The sequence below is a fragment of the Neoarius graeffei genome, chromosome 24 (assembly GCF_027579695.1).
Source record: "Neoarius graeffei isolate fNeoGra1 chromosome 24, fNeoGra1.pri, whole genome shotgun sequence".
NCBI lineage: Eukaryota > Metazoa > Chordata > Actinopteri > Siluriformes > Ariidae > Neoarius > Neoarius graeffei.
The window spans coordinates 30,214,474-30,230,166 of record NC_083592.1 but is presented as its reverse complement, the minus strand read 5'-3'; the positions used below and the strand labels follow the sequence as shown (position 1 = coordinate 30,230,166).

Genomic DNA, 15,693 nt, shown 5'->3' with positions numbered 1-15,693 from the left:
AATTTCTGGTGACTGCTGACATTACAAATTATATTAATAAAGTATTCAAACTGGGTAAAGTTTAAAATGTAAACAAAATCCTATTTGTTTTTGTTAAGGCATTCCATCTAAAATGAAAAAAAAAAAGGTTTTAAAAATTTTTCTGAGATATTTAAGCAATATAGCATGAACAAGAATGCTGTTTGGCTGAATATCTGGACGACTGTCATTTGGCCGCAGGTACAATGGTGCTTGAAAGTTTGTGAACCCTTTAGAATTTTCTATATTTCTGCATAAATATGACCTAAAACATCATCAGATTTTCACACAAGTCCTGAAAGTAGATAAAGAGAACCCAGTTAAGCAAATGAGGCAAAAATATTATACTTGGTCATTTATTTATTGAGGAAAATGATCCAATATTACATATCTGTGAGTGGCAAATGTATGTGAACCTTTGCTTTCAGTATCTGGTGTGACCCCCTTGTGCAGCAATAACTGCAACTGAACGTTTCCGGTAACTGTTGATCAGTCCTGCACACCGGCTTGGAGGAATTTTAGCCCATTCCTCCGTACAGAACAGCTTCAACTGTGGGATGCTGGTGGGTTTGCTCACATGAACTGCTTGCTTCAGGTCCTTCCACATTTCACTTGGATTAAGGTCAGGACTTTGACTTGGCCATTCCAAAACATTAACTTTATTCTTCTTTAACCATTCTTTGGTAGAACGACTTGTGCGCTTCAGGTTGTTGTCTTGCTGCATGACCCACCTTCTCTGGAGATTCAGTTCATGGACAGATGTCCTGACATTTTCCTTTAGAATTTGCTGGTAGAATTCATTGTTCCATCAATGATGGCAAGCCGTCCTGGCCCAGATGCAGCAAAACAGGCCCAAACCATGATACTACCACCACCTTGTTTCACACATGGGATAAGGTTCTTATGCTGGAATGCAGTTTTTTTCCCCTTTCTCCAAACACAATGCTTCTCATTTAAACCAAAAAGTTTTATTTTGGTCTCATCCAGCCACAAAACAGTTTTTCGATAGCCTTCTGGCTTGTCCACGTGATCTTTAGCAAACTACAGACGAGCAGCAGTGTTCTTTTTGGAGAGCAGTGGTTTTCTCCTTGCAACCCTGCCATGCACACCATTGTTGTTCAGTGTTCTCCTGATGGTGGACTCATGAACATTAACATTCGCCAATGCGAGAGAGGCCTTGAGGTGCTTAGAAGTTACCCTGGGGTCCTTTGTGACCTCGCCGACTATTACACGCCTTGCTCTTGGAGTGATCTTTCTTGGTCGACCACTCCTAGGGAGGGTAACAATGGTCTTGAATTTCCTCCATTTGCATACAATCTGTCTGCCTGTGGGTTGGTAGAGTCCAAGCTCTTTAGAGATGGTTTTGTAACCTTTTCCAGCCTGACGAGCATCAACAACGCTTTTTCTGAGGTCCTCAGAAATCTCCTTTGGTCGTGCCATGATACACTTCCACAAACGTGTTGTGAAGATCAGACTTTGATAGATCCCTGTTCTTTAAATAAAACAGGGTGCCCACTCACACCTGATTGTCATCCCATTGATTGAAAACACCTGACTAATTTCACCTTCAAATTAACTGCTAATCCTAGATGTTCACATACTTCTGCCACTCACAGATATGTAATATTGGATCATTTCCCTCAATAAATAAATGACCAAGTATAATATTTTTGTCTCATTTGTTTAACTGGGTTCTCTTTATCTACTTTTAGGACTTGTGTGAAAATCTGATGTTGTTTTAGGTCATTTATGCAGAAATATAGAAAATTCTAAAAGGGTCACAAACTTTCAAGCACCACTGTAACTACAGCTGTGCTGACATTCAGTACAACAGCATCACTGTGGGTGTGATATTGCTTTTACACAACAGTTCTATTAATAAGAACAGTTATATTAAATTAACTGATATTTCAGATACAAAACGTGGCTAAGTATTTTGCTTATTTTTGCTCCCTCAATGGAAATAGTTCCTAAAGGAGCCATAATTGGATAGTGTGACCTGCTGCCGCCATGTGCTTTAAGTAAGTAAGTAAATGGGATTTTATGCAAAGAACACAGTGATAGAAACAGTGAAATATCTCAGTGCTGTTGTATGAAATATCAGCATGCTGAACTCCACTTGACCAATTAAATTAGCGGATCAGAATTAACTACTGTAGAATACGATGTCATCATGGGAGGGTCAAGTACAGAAAGATGCTCTCTGACCGAGTACTTGTTGACAGTAGAAGATAACCAAGTACAGATCCAGAAAGTCACCCTTTTATCAGTAAACTGAAATTGATTTGAATCCCAATGATGCCATTTGAGACCCAACTTTCAAGAAAGCATAATTGTCCATGCTCTCTGGGTCGGAAGGATGATATATCTCTCTCTCTCTCTCTCAAGGAGAATGACAATGGCTTGTGTGTACAGGGGAGGGAATATGGCGGCTTCCTCCAACTGTATTCCCCTGTCCTGTGATGCAACATGAGCAGACCGTGTCATAGGAAGACACCTGAGCACTGCCACCCACCCTGTTTGCTTACTGTTGTGTGATAAGGGAAGAAATACACTCACCAGCCACTTTACTGGGAACACCCATCCATCCACCTGCTGTTTTATGCAGGTATCTAATCAGCCAATCCCTTGACAGCAGCACAGTGCATCAAATCATGCAGATATAAATCAAGAGATTCAGTTAATGTTCACTTCCAACATCAGATCGGGAAAAACTGTGATCTCAAAGTGTGACTTTCTTTCACTGTGGCATGGGTGTTGGTTTGAGCCAGATGAACTGGTTGGAGTATTTCAGAAACTGCTGATCTCCTGGGGGTCTCTAGAGTTTACACAGAATGGTGCGAAAAACAAAAAAAAACGCTGAGTGAGCGAAAGTTCTGTGGGTGGAAACAAACACCTTGTTGATAAGAGAGGTCAGAGGAAAATGCCCAGATTGATTCAAACTGCCAAGAAGGATCTTGCAACTCTTTACAACCATGGTGAGCAGAAAAGCGTCTCAGTACGCAACAGCAGAAGACCACACTGGGTTCCACTCCTGCCAACCAAGAACAGGAATCTTAGAATCAAGAACAAGTTCCTGTTAAAGTGGCCGGTGAGTACAGCTAGTGTGAGGGAATTGGCAATGATGATATTAACCAATCAGGAAACTCACTGCAAGCAGTACATTCTTCCTGCTGCTAGCCTTTTTATACCAGTCTGGGAATAGAAGCTTCTTCCTTACACAATGAGGCCATGTCAGTGGAGAACTCACTTCATGGTGCATGCACATACATCTTGGCTGAGTTGCTTAAATTTTCTCATGGGATCAAGCACAAAAAAGGCACCATCTCTCAATACAGCCACAGGTGCTTGTCTATGAACTAATCGTGTCAACTGGCCAATCAAATCAGAAGCTTCTAAAAGTCATTATATTAATTTGTTGAATATTCAAGAATATTGAATCCAGACTGTTTAAGGAGATCGGCTTTCTGTATGCAGAATTTCTGACCCAGTGGAATTCTGAGAGTCAATTAAAACTGAAATAAATCTCTCTGACTATTAAAATTACCTCTGATGTGAAGAGTAGATGCTCCAATGGACTTCCCAACGTATACATCTAGCATTATTCCATCCACATTCACTGGATATGAGCAATCATGCACTCTGATTGGCTACTCTACTACTAGGCTATCAGCTTGTACACCATGAGTAGAGAAAAACAAAAACGGCGGAGCATGTTGCTGAACCAACCGAGGATAAAATAAAAACTCTACTCGAAAACAAAATCCCAAAAACTACCAAAAAAAAAAAATCAAGAATTATTATAGCATTTTTCACAAATTGCTCCGGTCATTTCTCCGGTTTGTTTACATTCTAAGCAGAAATGATTTTGTTGGACGTTTTGTAGAAAGTTTTTATCGAATTTGCAAAAAAAAAAAGTTATTCTACTCAGTCTCGTCGTACATGGCCGATAGCCAACTCTGTGCTACGCGCCTCATTGGCTCATGTACGACTCGATTTCGTGGAATAACATATTTTTAACCTGTATGTAAACTTTTGACTTCTTCCATACATGACCGAGCTAATTTAATCCCGTTTTATATATATATATATATATATATATATATATATATATATATATATATATATTTTTTTTTTTAACAGAATGGAGAAGACAAGGACTTGGACTTGTCACCTTTGAAATACTGCAAAACTGGAGGATTCTGGCAGCAGTTGCTGAAAGTTGAAGTTATAACACTTAATATTATTCACTGAGCCTGAGGTGGATAATTGTTTTAGTATAAATACACAACTGATTATTTTAAAAAATAAATACATTTCCCTCTTCAAAAGCAGCATGCAAACGTAATGCGTGCAGACTTGTGTCACTTATCTATGCCGACTCCCATAAAATACTTTTTTTAATCGATAAAATAAAATCACAATTCCACCTTACCTTTGAATCGTTTGGTCTAAAACTTCAATCAGCACACATGATTTCCTATAATCACCTCCGTATTTATACTAAAAATCTCATATGATGGGATGCCATGCACAGTGACAAAGGATGCAATTCTGTTTTTCCCGGAGAAATTTATTTCATGTGGTCGACAACTGACAAAAACACTTACTGTGGATACAGGTTTGTCTTTATAATCTACAAATAAATATATAACAGACAAAAATGCTAGATTTGTTAGCAACCTATAGTACCTTATGTAAACTTACCTAGAAATATCTGAGAAGGAACAGAAGCACTACAAAATTACATTTCTTCTTCCCAAAGCTTGATGAAAATTGGGAGAATGTATCTGCATAGATGCACCAGTACCATTCAGTTCATGTTGTCCAGGTTATGGCAAAAAAATAGGCAGTTAATACACAGACATGATGTGAGAAAGAAAAGTAAGATCATAATGCAACATCAACTTATTTAAGACAACAGTAATGAATGAAAACACTTCAGGCTACATTTATGGTCAAAGCCCGAAACAGATAAGGCGTACCAAAGAAGTGATTCATAGAAACAGTAGCTTTTCTCCTGATAACATCCGTAAGACTGTATGATGGCTCTGGTTCAGCATGTAGTTGGTTTAGTGGCAGAACTTGTACAGCAGTAGCACAAAGTGTGTGGAAAGAAAAACTAGAAGGAAGATTTCTCTCCTTTTTTGTGCCACTTTGGACCATGGAAGCAGAAAAAAAAAAACACTCACAAAGGCATGTTTGTAACAGAAATGGCAACTTGCTTCACAAGAAATATGACAACTGCTACAAGTAACAGACATGTAACAAGAACTAGTTCAGGCAAATACAAGTTCATTTTTCCACAGTGTATAGGGACTGTATAGAAGTCAGTATTTATAAGTAGTGTTTAGTGTAACCAAGAAGAGATTCTACATTCACTCACTGCTTTATTAGGAACACACATACACCTGGTCATTAATGCAATTATCCAATTCAATATGGAAGCAGTGCAATGAATAAAAATCACACAGATACAGATCAAGAGCTTCAGTTAACGTTCACGTCAAACACTGGAATGGAGAAAATCTCCACGTGATCTCTGGGACTTGGTTGGTATCCAGTAAGTGGCAGTTCTGTGGGTGGAAACACCTCAAATAATCACTCTTTACAACCATGATGAGCTGAAATGCATCACAGAAAGAAAAAAAAAAAAAAAAAAGGACCACATCAAACCTTGAGGCAGATGTGCTACAACAGCAAAAGATCACACTGGGACCCCTCCCGTCAGTCAAGAACAGGAACTTGAAGCTACAGTGAGCACAGGCACACGATAGTTTTCCGATCTTCAACTGTCCAGGTTCTGCAGAATCGTCACTCGCTAGATTTTTTTTTTTTTTTTTTGCTTTTCATGTCATTCCATGCAAACTCTAGAGACTGTTGTGTGAGAAAATATCAAGAGCTCCTCAAACCAACCCCTCTGGCACCAACACCCACGCTATGATCAATATCGCAGAGATCACATCTTCCCCGGTTCTGAAGTGAATGAAGCTCTAATATGTATCCGCATGAGGTTATGTTTTGTGCTACTGCCCCATGACTGGCTGATTGGATCCTAATACAGTGGTCAGTGAGCGCATTAAAAGTATACTTTACCAAACAGAATATAATCCTGTATATCTGCAAATGACTAAAACCTACTTTATTATCCTGACAGGAACATTGTCCAGGTTCAGAGAACAGAACCAAGAATTATATGATGAACTTGGATATAATGACAGTTGACCTTTCAATGCATTTGGTTGTCGAGTGGAGGAAGAACGGGCTTTATTGCCAAGCTACTGCACCCCAGAGCAACACGGTGCATGAAAAATACTCCAGACTGCCCAGAAGGGGTGGGGGAAGGGGACACCCCCCCCCCCAAAAAAAAGGGGGGTGGGTTAAAATAACCCCAGATAAAAGTTTTGATCACTATACAAGAGTGGAAATGAAACTTCATTTCGGATCATCACTGTGCAACTGCGCAAATATTTCCTAAGACAAACTACACACTTTATTTTACACAAAATGAAAACCCACCCCAGTTTTTAAGCTAAATTACAATGTGGGTTTGGATTCTCCAGAGCATCACTTTTAATCAGTTGTAGGTATCTGAGGAACAAACCTAAAGGTGTTCTAGATATCTTTACAAACTTAATGTGTTTGTCAATATAAATCTATTCTCTTACTAGTAAATAGTCTCGATTATGTGTAAAAAGACAGTATAGTACATTTGAAAATGACCCAAGCGTATGCGTTCCTACAAACGAACTTAGCCAAAATGTGCCATAAATTCTTTCTGCTTTACGAAATTGTTGTATTTCAAGGGTTATAGGAGAACAGAACTTCGAGATCAACCATGACTGTCGAAAGCCGGGTTTACACTGCGCGATTTCAGTGGTCTGTAGAGAAGGGGGGGGGGGGGGGGGGGGGGAAACACAACATGTATACCTTACTACACTGTACGAGATGATCCCGTTAAAATCTTGGTCTAATCCTATGACAGACCGTGACGACCTGTTCGTGTTCGTTTACACAATGAAGATATTCTCAAAAGACCTGCGATGAAAGAAAATGAAGACTACATTCTGCTTATGCCGTCAGTCAGTGCGATCCAGGCTTGCAAAAACAAACATTCTTCAAAGTAAGTTTGAGGTAATAAGGACATTTTTTTGCCATTACGGGTGCTACGTCTGTATTTGTAGCCATCCAGTGAGTTTCCCATAATCATACACTGCCGTCCTATTGGTGGATTTCAGATGAGCGTTATAGCAGCAGCAGTCACACTCTTGGATTTTAGTTACACATTTCTGACACTGCTGCCAGAAAGGTTCTCTCATCAACCGTTTTTGATCACAAAGACATTGAATCACCTGCCTGTGTGTACGAACATCACATTATACGACTACATTTCAAATCAAGACCCAATAAAAGAATTCTTTTACCATGTGCGATGTGTGTCTCGGACAGGAAAACAGGGCCAAAAATCGTACAGAGTAAACCCAGCTGAAGTGTTTACTGTTAATAATGTGATATGAGTGAGCTTATCATGAAATTCATATCAATACTTTGCATAAATAGGAGTTCAAAACTAGTGTTAAAAGAGAAGCAGCATCTGTCAACCCAGGCCTGTGAAAGCCTTCTTTTGTGGCTGCAGAAATTTAGCACCATTTGACTTCAGCTTTGTAGCGTGTACGGATTCTAATCACACAGCCATTCTGACGGACAGACGAGTCAAGAAAGGCTTGCACTCTATTGCAAATTCCCCTTCATAACGAAATCTCAGGCTATGGAAAAGGGATTAAAATCACATTGGTTGTGCTTTAACGCCGAGATCCTTCAGACAGCTTGACACCTAAAAGTTATGTCTCGATAATCTTTATTTTATAGCGTGATGAACGTGCCTCGAGAAGATTATACAGTTAACTGTAAAGCCTGAGCCACTGCTATGCCGTCATATAAGAACAGAAAGGGACCTACAAACTGCCCAAGCACTACCCATTTTTGTTGTATTATTAGTGATGTATTAAGTATTAATAAATATTGATCCCAAAAGGCTCAGCTGACCGTGTTTTAAATGTCTCTGAGAAACACTGATTGTGCTTACACATCGTTAACTAGAGCAGAGTGCTCCAAAATTTGTACAGACCTGTACAAAAGAGCAAATAAACCGGTAGATAAGCAAGTTACCGAAACCTGCCCGCTCTTACTGAAACGGGATGGGATCAGTTTGAGCTCCAACGTATGCACCCAAGTCTCGACAGGAAGTGTATAACTGAAAGCAGCATCATGATGACGTCCTGCACTTGTTTGAATTGTGCAAAAAAAAAAAAAAACCCAAACAAACAAAAAAAAACCCTACGAAATAAACCATATAAAAAGTTTCAAATAACTGAAAAAAATAAAAACAGACCTGAGATATCGTGTACCTGAACAAAAGCAGATACGGCAGACCAACATTACTCTGCCATGGCTCATCACTTATTTTTCATCATGAAGGGGAATTCACTTGTAGAACTTCTCAGACAGTCTGGCCTTCTTCAGCTGTGCAGGACGTACGTGGATGGTGCCAAAACCAAGCTGATCTATCAAACCTTGCCCGTTTCCATGTGGGCAGAGTATACCATGAGCTACTGACCTATGACAGAGTCCAGCCACTTCCTGTATGCGCTGGCGAAACGGCCCTGTTCAGGGTTCCTGCAGCTGCTCAGGATACGCGAGATGAACGCGTGTTCAGAAAGGAGAGTGGGGCACGGTGGCCCTCGCTTCAATCTTTTACTGCCTTGTGTGTAGCCGCCGTGCTTACTGCCCTCTAGTGTACAGTCAACATCCATGGCCTGGGAGCTCCTGCCTTCATCACTGGGGTCTGAAGAGTTATTAAGGAGTGTGTGGGCGTGGCCTGGAGATAGAGGACCCTGCTCTTGACTTTGATTCCTCCAGTGGTGCCACAGATAGAACACATGCCGCCTGTTCGAGGGAAGAAATAAATACTTCAGTCAGAGATGTATGGACAAATGTGTCAGTCATGTATGCAGGTTGCTTGGTATTTAAAATATTGTGGGGTTTAAACAGACAGATGTACACTACCGTTCAAAAGTTTGGGGTCACTTTGAAATGTCCTTATTTTTGAAAGAAAAGCACTGTTCTTTTCAATGAAGATCACTTTAAACTAATCAGAAATCCACTCTATACATTGCTAATGTGGTAAATGACTATTCTAGCTGCAAATGTCTGGTTTTTGGTGCAATATCTCCATAGGTGTATAGAGGCCCATTTCCAGCAACTCTCACTCCAGTGTTCTAATGGTACAATGTGTTTGCTCATTGCCTCAGAAGGCTAATGGATGATTAGAAAACCCTTGTACAATCATGTTAGCACAGCTGAAAACAGTTTAGCTCTTTAGAGAAGCTATAAAACTGACCTTCCTTTGAGCAGATTGAGTTTCTGGAGCATCACATTTGTGGGGTCGATTAAATGCTCAAAATGGCCAGAAAAATGTCTTGACTTTATTTTCTATTCATTTTACAACTTATGGTGGTAAATAAAAGTGTGACTTTTCATGGAAAACACAAAATTGTCTGGGTGACCCCAAACTTTTGAATGGTAGTGTTTTATATATACATACATACACACACACACACATACATTATATATATATATATATATATATATATATATCTCCATCCAAGGGGCCTATTAAGATAAAGACACGCGCACACACAAAAAAAAAAAAGTGTGATTTTTATTTATATATATATATATATATATATATATATATATATATATATATATAAATAAAAATCACACTTTTTTTTTTTTTGTGTGTGTGCGTGTCTTTATCTTAATAGGCCCCTTGGATGGATATATATATATATATATATATATATATATATATATATCTCCATCCAAGGGGCCTATTAAGATAAAGACACGCACACACACAAAAAAAAAAAAGTGTGATTTTTATTTATATATATATATATATATATATATATATATATATATATATATATATATATAAATAAAAATCACACACTTTTTTTTTGTGTGCGTGTCTTTATCTTAATAGGCCCCTTGGACAGCAACCTTTAGAACCTAGTCCCCTAGATACTGTGAGGTTGGTGCTAGGAAGGGCATCCAGCTGTAAAAATTTTGCTTCAGTTTAAGTCATGGTACTTTGTAGTGATAACCAAAATTGCCATGTAACATCGTACCTGCCTCCCGGTGGAGAAATCGGCATAAAACCAGGTAGCAGTAGTAGTAGTGTATACAAAATCCGTGGAGGTCTGGGAAAACCCTTAATACATAGTCATGAAATCAATTTCTTGCATTTTAAAACCTGGCTATTACGATGGTGTATTAGACCCACTGTAGGAATTTATAAATAAATAAATAAATAAATAAATAAATGCACACTCGGATAATAAACCGAGAATAAAGAATTTCTATAATTAAAATCAAATGTACCACAAAAAAAAAAAACCTTGGATATTTTGCTGACATTTTCATTTTATCTCATTATCTGTAGCCGCTTTATCCTGTTCTACAGGGTCGCAGGCAAGCTGGAGCCTATCCCAGCTGACTACGGGTGAAAGGCGGGGTACACCCTGGACAAGTCGCCAGGTCATCACAGGGCTGACACATAGACACAGACAACCATTCACACTCACATTCACACCTACGGTCAATTTAGAGCCACCAGTTAACCTAACCTGCATGTCTTTGGACTGTGGGGGAAACCGGAGCACCCGGAGGAAACCCACGCGGACACGGGGAGAACATGCAAACTCTGCACAGAAAGGCCCTCGCCGGCCACGGGGCTCGAACCCAGGACCTTCTTGCTGTGAGGCGACAGCGCTAACCACTACACCACCGTGCCGCCATTTTGCTGACATTTTAAAAGTTGTAAATTTGTGAGGGGGGGAAAACCCATTTACGAGAAACAAAACTCGGAAAAATTGTGTGGAGGGGTTTGTCAAGGAACCACATCACTTCCCTTTGCAAAGTCGGATCGATGTCCTCATACCAGAGACGCCACGGCTGAGCCGAGAGTTCTAGGAAATGCGGTCTTCTCAATTGTACAATATAAAAAGAATTAAGCGCCGAGAGATTATTCACAGACATTTCCCCAGAATACACTGCAGAATGCACATGCCAGGAAGCATGCGATTGTTGCACATCCTGGATGCAAGAGGAGATGAATGTATAAACCACACAGCTTTGTTTATACATTACTTTTCTGTCTTGGAGATTTAGAAATGTATAATTACTGTGCAAGAGCAGTTTAAGTGCTCTATGTTTTGATGATGTGATGGTGCAGGAACAAACATTTTGACAACCAATACCTGACTACAATCTAACACTAGAAAAGCACTCGGAGAGCGCAGACCTCCGCCAAGAATACTTTAAAAAAAATCCAGGATCCAAAAGGTGATCCGGATCACCGCCAAAATTTAATGGATTGTTACTTGTGCCCAGTCACACCTCTGGAAAAAAAATTTCAGAGCAATCCGTTCATTACTTTTTCCGTAATGTTGCTAACAGACAAACCAACCAACAAACCAACGCTACCGAAAACATAACCTCCTTGGCGGAGGTAATTACATTTATGTCTACTTGACTATGGCATGTAACTAACCAAATCATGCAACAAAAAAAAACAAAAAACAAAACCCCACCACATTTAAGTAGCAAGGTTTTAGACCTTACACATGACCTTTACAGGCAGTCAGTCAAAGCATGGTCTCCTGAATAAAATCAGATCCTCGCAAATATTAACTGATGCGCTAATAAAACATTGTCAGTTTATTTGAACAAAAAGACATGCTGAAATTGTCTGTGATAAATCACACATACACTAGAGATATAGGATGTTGAGAGCAGCTTAAAAATGCTGGAATATTGAATTGAAATCTTTTTAACAAAACATACAGACAGCAGAAGACACCGTAACCACAGGAACAGCAGCAGTGTAAATAAGTGCAAATTGACAGCAGAAGCTGAAGAGGTAAAAGACTTTTTTTTTTTCACCAAGCACCTGCTCTCCTCTCAAAGCCCCAGAGAAAATATATATATATATATATATATATATATATATATATATATATATATATATATATGAGAGAGAGATCTCCTTAGTGACCTATGGTACTGCAGCACTGGATCATCCATCAAACTACAACACTGCACTATAAACACATCAGGCCAGTCTCGCAGAAGGCCAAGGACAACCTACTGGAAACAAAGTCACAGCACTCAAGCACACACACTGCTCAAACACACTCCAGCAGCGCAGCACACAGCTGGAAAATGCATTCTACCTCAACGCAAATCCAGATGGAGCTTCATAAATCGAGCCACTGAATGGAACTGTAGCTAATGTGCTATGCCACATAATTGGTACAGATTTAGAAAATAAGTCCTCCGATAAGATTTAAAGGGCTCCTGACAGCAAAAAATGTGTTAAATTGTTAATTTCAGCCATATTGAGTTGAATAAAATGACATTTACTTCACACATCGCGCAACAGAATAGTAACAAACATCGTTTTGAATGGCCCGCTACACAGATAAATCGATATCATAGCGAGCCAACCCACGGCCGAGGAAGAAGGCAGATATGACGTCACATGCAGAACCGCTGACGGACATTTTCTCAACTTCTCGTTGTTCACCAGTGTTTTGCAAGTGAATATTTTTGCATCTGAGTCGTTTATTTTGGTGAATATGCCTGCTCGTTGTGTGGCTGGATTTTGCTCAAATGCCAGGGAAGCCGGGTATAGTCTCTGCACCTTTCCCAAGGATCCCATCAGACGCGAAGAGTGGGCAAAACAAAGTGCGCCGGACACGGGACATGTGGACTCCCAATGACAGGTGGGCCTCTGACAGACATGTGACACTTGTTTGATTAGCTGTTGATTGATGATTTTTCGGTGTAGATCTCCATCTTGTAATGAGATATTTACTAATAAATAGCAGCAATAGGTGAATTTGTTCATGATTCAAAGTTCTGCCACAGTTCCGCTGCAATACCGTGTTGGCTGGACCTTATAGGCCTAACATGCAATTGAATTTCATCAGTTCCTAGAAGGTTTTATTCTTATCAAATAAAAATGTGAGAAAACAGCCCAAATCTAAAAGACCATGAACTTTCAGGAGAGCATATTTTTTTAAAAGGAAATCAGTGCGGTAAAATTGTCCGCATGCCCCCCCCCCGAGGACTAGATCTATTATTATTATTACCATTAAGTGTTTGGGAGCCTCCCGATGTTAGCTGGGATGACGACGTCCTCTGCATTGGGCCTGTCGTCGTCTGTGTCCTAGTCGGAAATCTCGCCTTCTGCAGGCAAATCGTCCAGATACGGCTCAAAACGATACGGCAAAATGCCACCCACTGCTTCGTCTTCATGTAATCCGACATGTCCAATGTCAACCTCAAAAAGGGCCTCAGTTTCTGAAGACTGGTCAGAAAATCATTCCGTTTCGTCGACCATAGCTGCCTTGAAGGCCAAGCAGTCGTTCTGCATGTGACGTCACGGCAAATATGGCGGCCACTGACAGCAGCTTAGCACTTGGCCAGATTGACGCAACTTCGCACAAAGACAAATCTACTGATTTCGTTCTGTTGGTGGTTAGTTCTATCATGAAAGTGATCAGTGATGTTTGTAGTTTTATTACAGAAACCTATTTTGGAGCATAATTTTGCCGTCAGGAGCCCTTTAAATGTACCGATTGGAAGAAAGGGGGAGAACCCCCCCGGCTCGGTTTTACTGTATGAAGTATTTTATAGGGTTATCAATAGATTAAAATAACTGTGATTAATCGCATTATTGTCCATAGTTAACTCATGATTAAAGGTAGACTGACTTTCAGATTTTTCAGGTTTAGGTCATAAAATATTTTTCCCCTGACACCCAATTATTTTGTTTGTTTAGTGGACGCAATGCAAGTTTAGTTGACGCAATACAAGATACTATGTCATGCATCACGTGGTGGGCTTTCCCCATTCGCGCAAGGCATTGTGGGATACAATTTTGAAACAGGAGGATGTGAACGAAACGTGAAAGACTGACTACAGTAACGGAAAGCAAGAAGAAAAGATGTTATGTTGTGAAGGAAAGGAAACGCAGGACCAAACTAATAAATAATCGGCGGTCAGCGAGCACCTCGGTGTGATCAGCTGTTCGTTTAGCGACAGAATGATGGAACTGTCAGTGCACAGTCAAAGGTAAACCTGTAGATGGCAGTAATGCAACACTGTGGATGCCAGCTGCCGTAAAACCCAAAAGAAGAAGGTGGTAAACCTGCGCATGCGCACACGGACTTCCTCTGTCTGCTTGACTGCACAAAGCGAGTGATTTCATGCACATTATTTGCTCAGGGATCCCCTCAAATTAAATAACTTCCCAGCCACAGAATGGCCTGTTTTTTTCCTGTGAAATACTGCAGAAATAAACACACATCACAATGACCAAATTTCAGAGGGAACTAAATTTCACAGATTTTATGAAATCGAAAGGCCATCTAGCTTTAACAGTTAAAAATAAATCACTAAAAAGATTTAAGGGTATGATGCATACAGGCTGTACATTTTGGGAAAGAAAGAATAAAAACTCCATTATTAGCACCAAATAAAATACAGCATATATATAAAAAAACCAAACGTAGTAATAACATCAGAAATTTCATTGGAATACTTTCTGAATTCTCAGGATAGCTCAAATCTCTCCATGATTATTGGCACCCCTCGTAAAAATGAGTTAAAAGGGTTAGAAAAAAGTGGAAATCAAAAGGGGAACTCAACCTTTAATTGAAATAATTTATTCAAAGAAAAACAAATCTCATCAAGAAATACTGTATTTTCAACAAAAACGTGCCACTATTATTGGCACCCCTGGAAGAAAGAGTGTTTGTGTGTGTATTTTTTTATATGCATGCAAGTAAATTAATAAAGGTATCAATAGCACCACTTTTTTTATTTTCAAATATGCATCTACAAAAAGTAATGTTACATGCAAGTAGTCATCAGTGTAACAGGTGCGATTTTATGTGGTTGACTGTTAAATGGATTCTATTGGGATTACAGTGCACTACACAGGGAGCATAAATCTGGAGGGTAAATCTGTAGGCAGCTGGGATTCAGCTGCCCCTTGTGTTGAAGTAGTGTTAAAGCATGTTTAAAAAGGGGGAGGGGAACCCATCCCACCACATCCCTGAATCAGGACAAGTTAAAGACTGTGGGTTTTTATGTGGAAAAAGCTGTTTGTGAAAGTGACTGGAACAGAGCTACATCCTCATAACTGGATGCTCATTGTCGGTGGTTTCCTTCATCATTATAGTGAATATTAACCAAGTTAAACAGACATTGGGTTTATTTCACATTATTGAACCAGCCCTGTCAATAACTTTTGGAGTTGGAGTCATTTGGAAAAGACTAGAAGGCAGATCTAAAGCGTCAACAACGTCACCACCGCAATGTGAAAAAAAATGCAAGGGGTTCAAGGGGCCTCCTTGGGAAAACTTCTTTAAATATACATGTAAAATAGTGCATTCTGAGTGATCCATAATGCAACATTTTGCATCTCCGAGTAAATAAAAATGTTTATGATCTCGGTGGGTAATATATGAAAAATATAAAATTAATGAAAATGAAAGTAAAAGTCTCTGATGATTTCCTGCCAATTTGACCGATTTTAAA

At 39.5% G+C, this 15,693-nt stretch overlaps 1 protein-coding gene across 2 annotated transcripts in view; it reads right to left on the bottom strand.

Annotated features, from left to right (window-relative positions):
• Positions 1-6,920: 6,920 nt before the first annotated feature.
• Positions 6,921-15,693, bottom strand: part of ptar1 (protein prenyltransferase alpha subunit repeat containing 1) — a 29,451-nt gene continuing 20,678 nt past the window's right edge. For both annotated transcript variants that reach the window (XM_060907017.1, XM_060907016.1), the window contains one exon: positions 6,921-8,964. In XM_060907017.1, the coding sequence (XP_060763000.1) occupies positions 8,628-8,964 (337 nt within the window). In that variant the 3' untranslated portion in view covers positions 6,921-8,627. The remainder of the gene's footprint in view (positions 8,965-15,693) is intronic.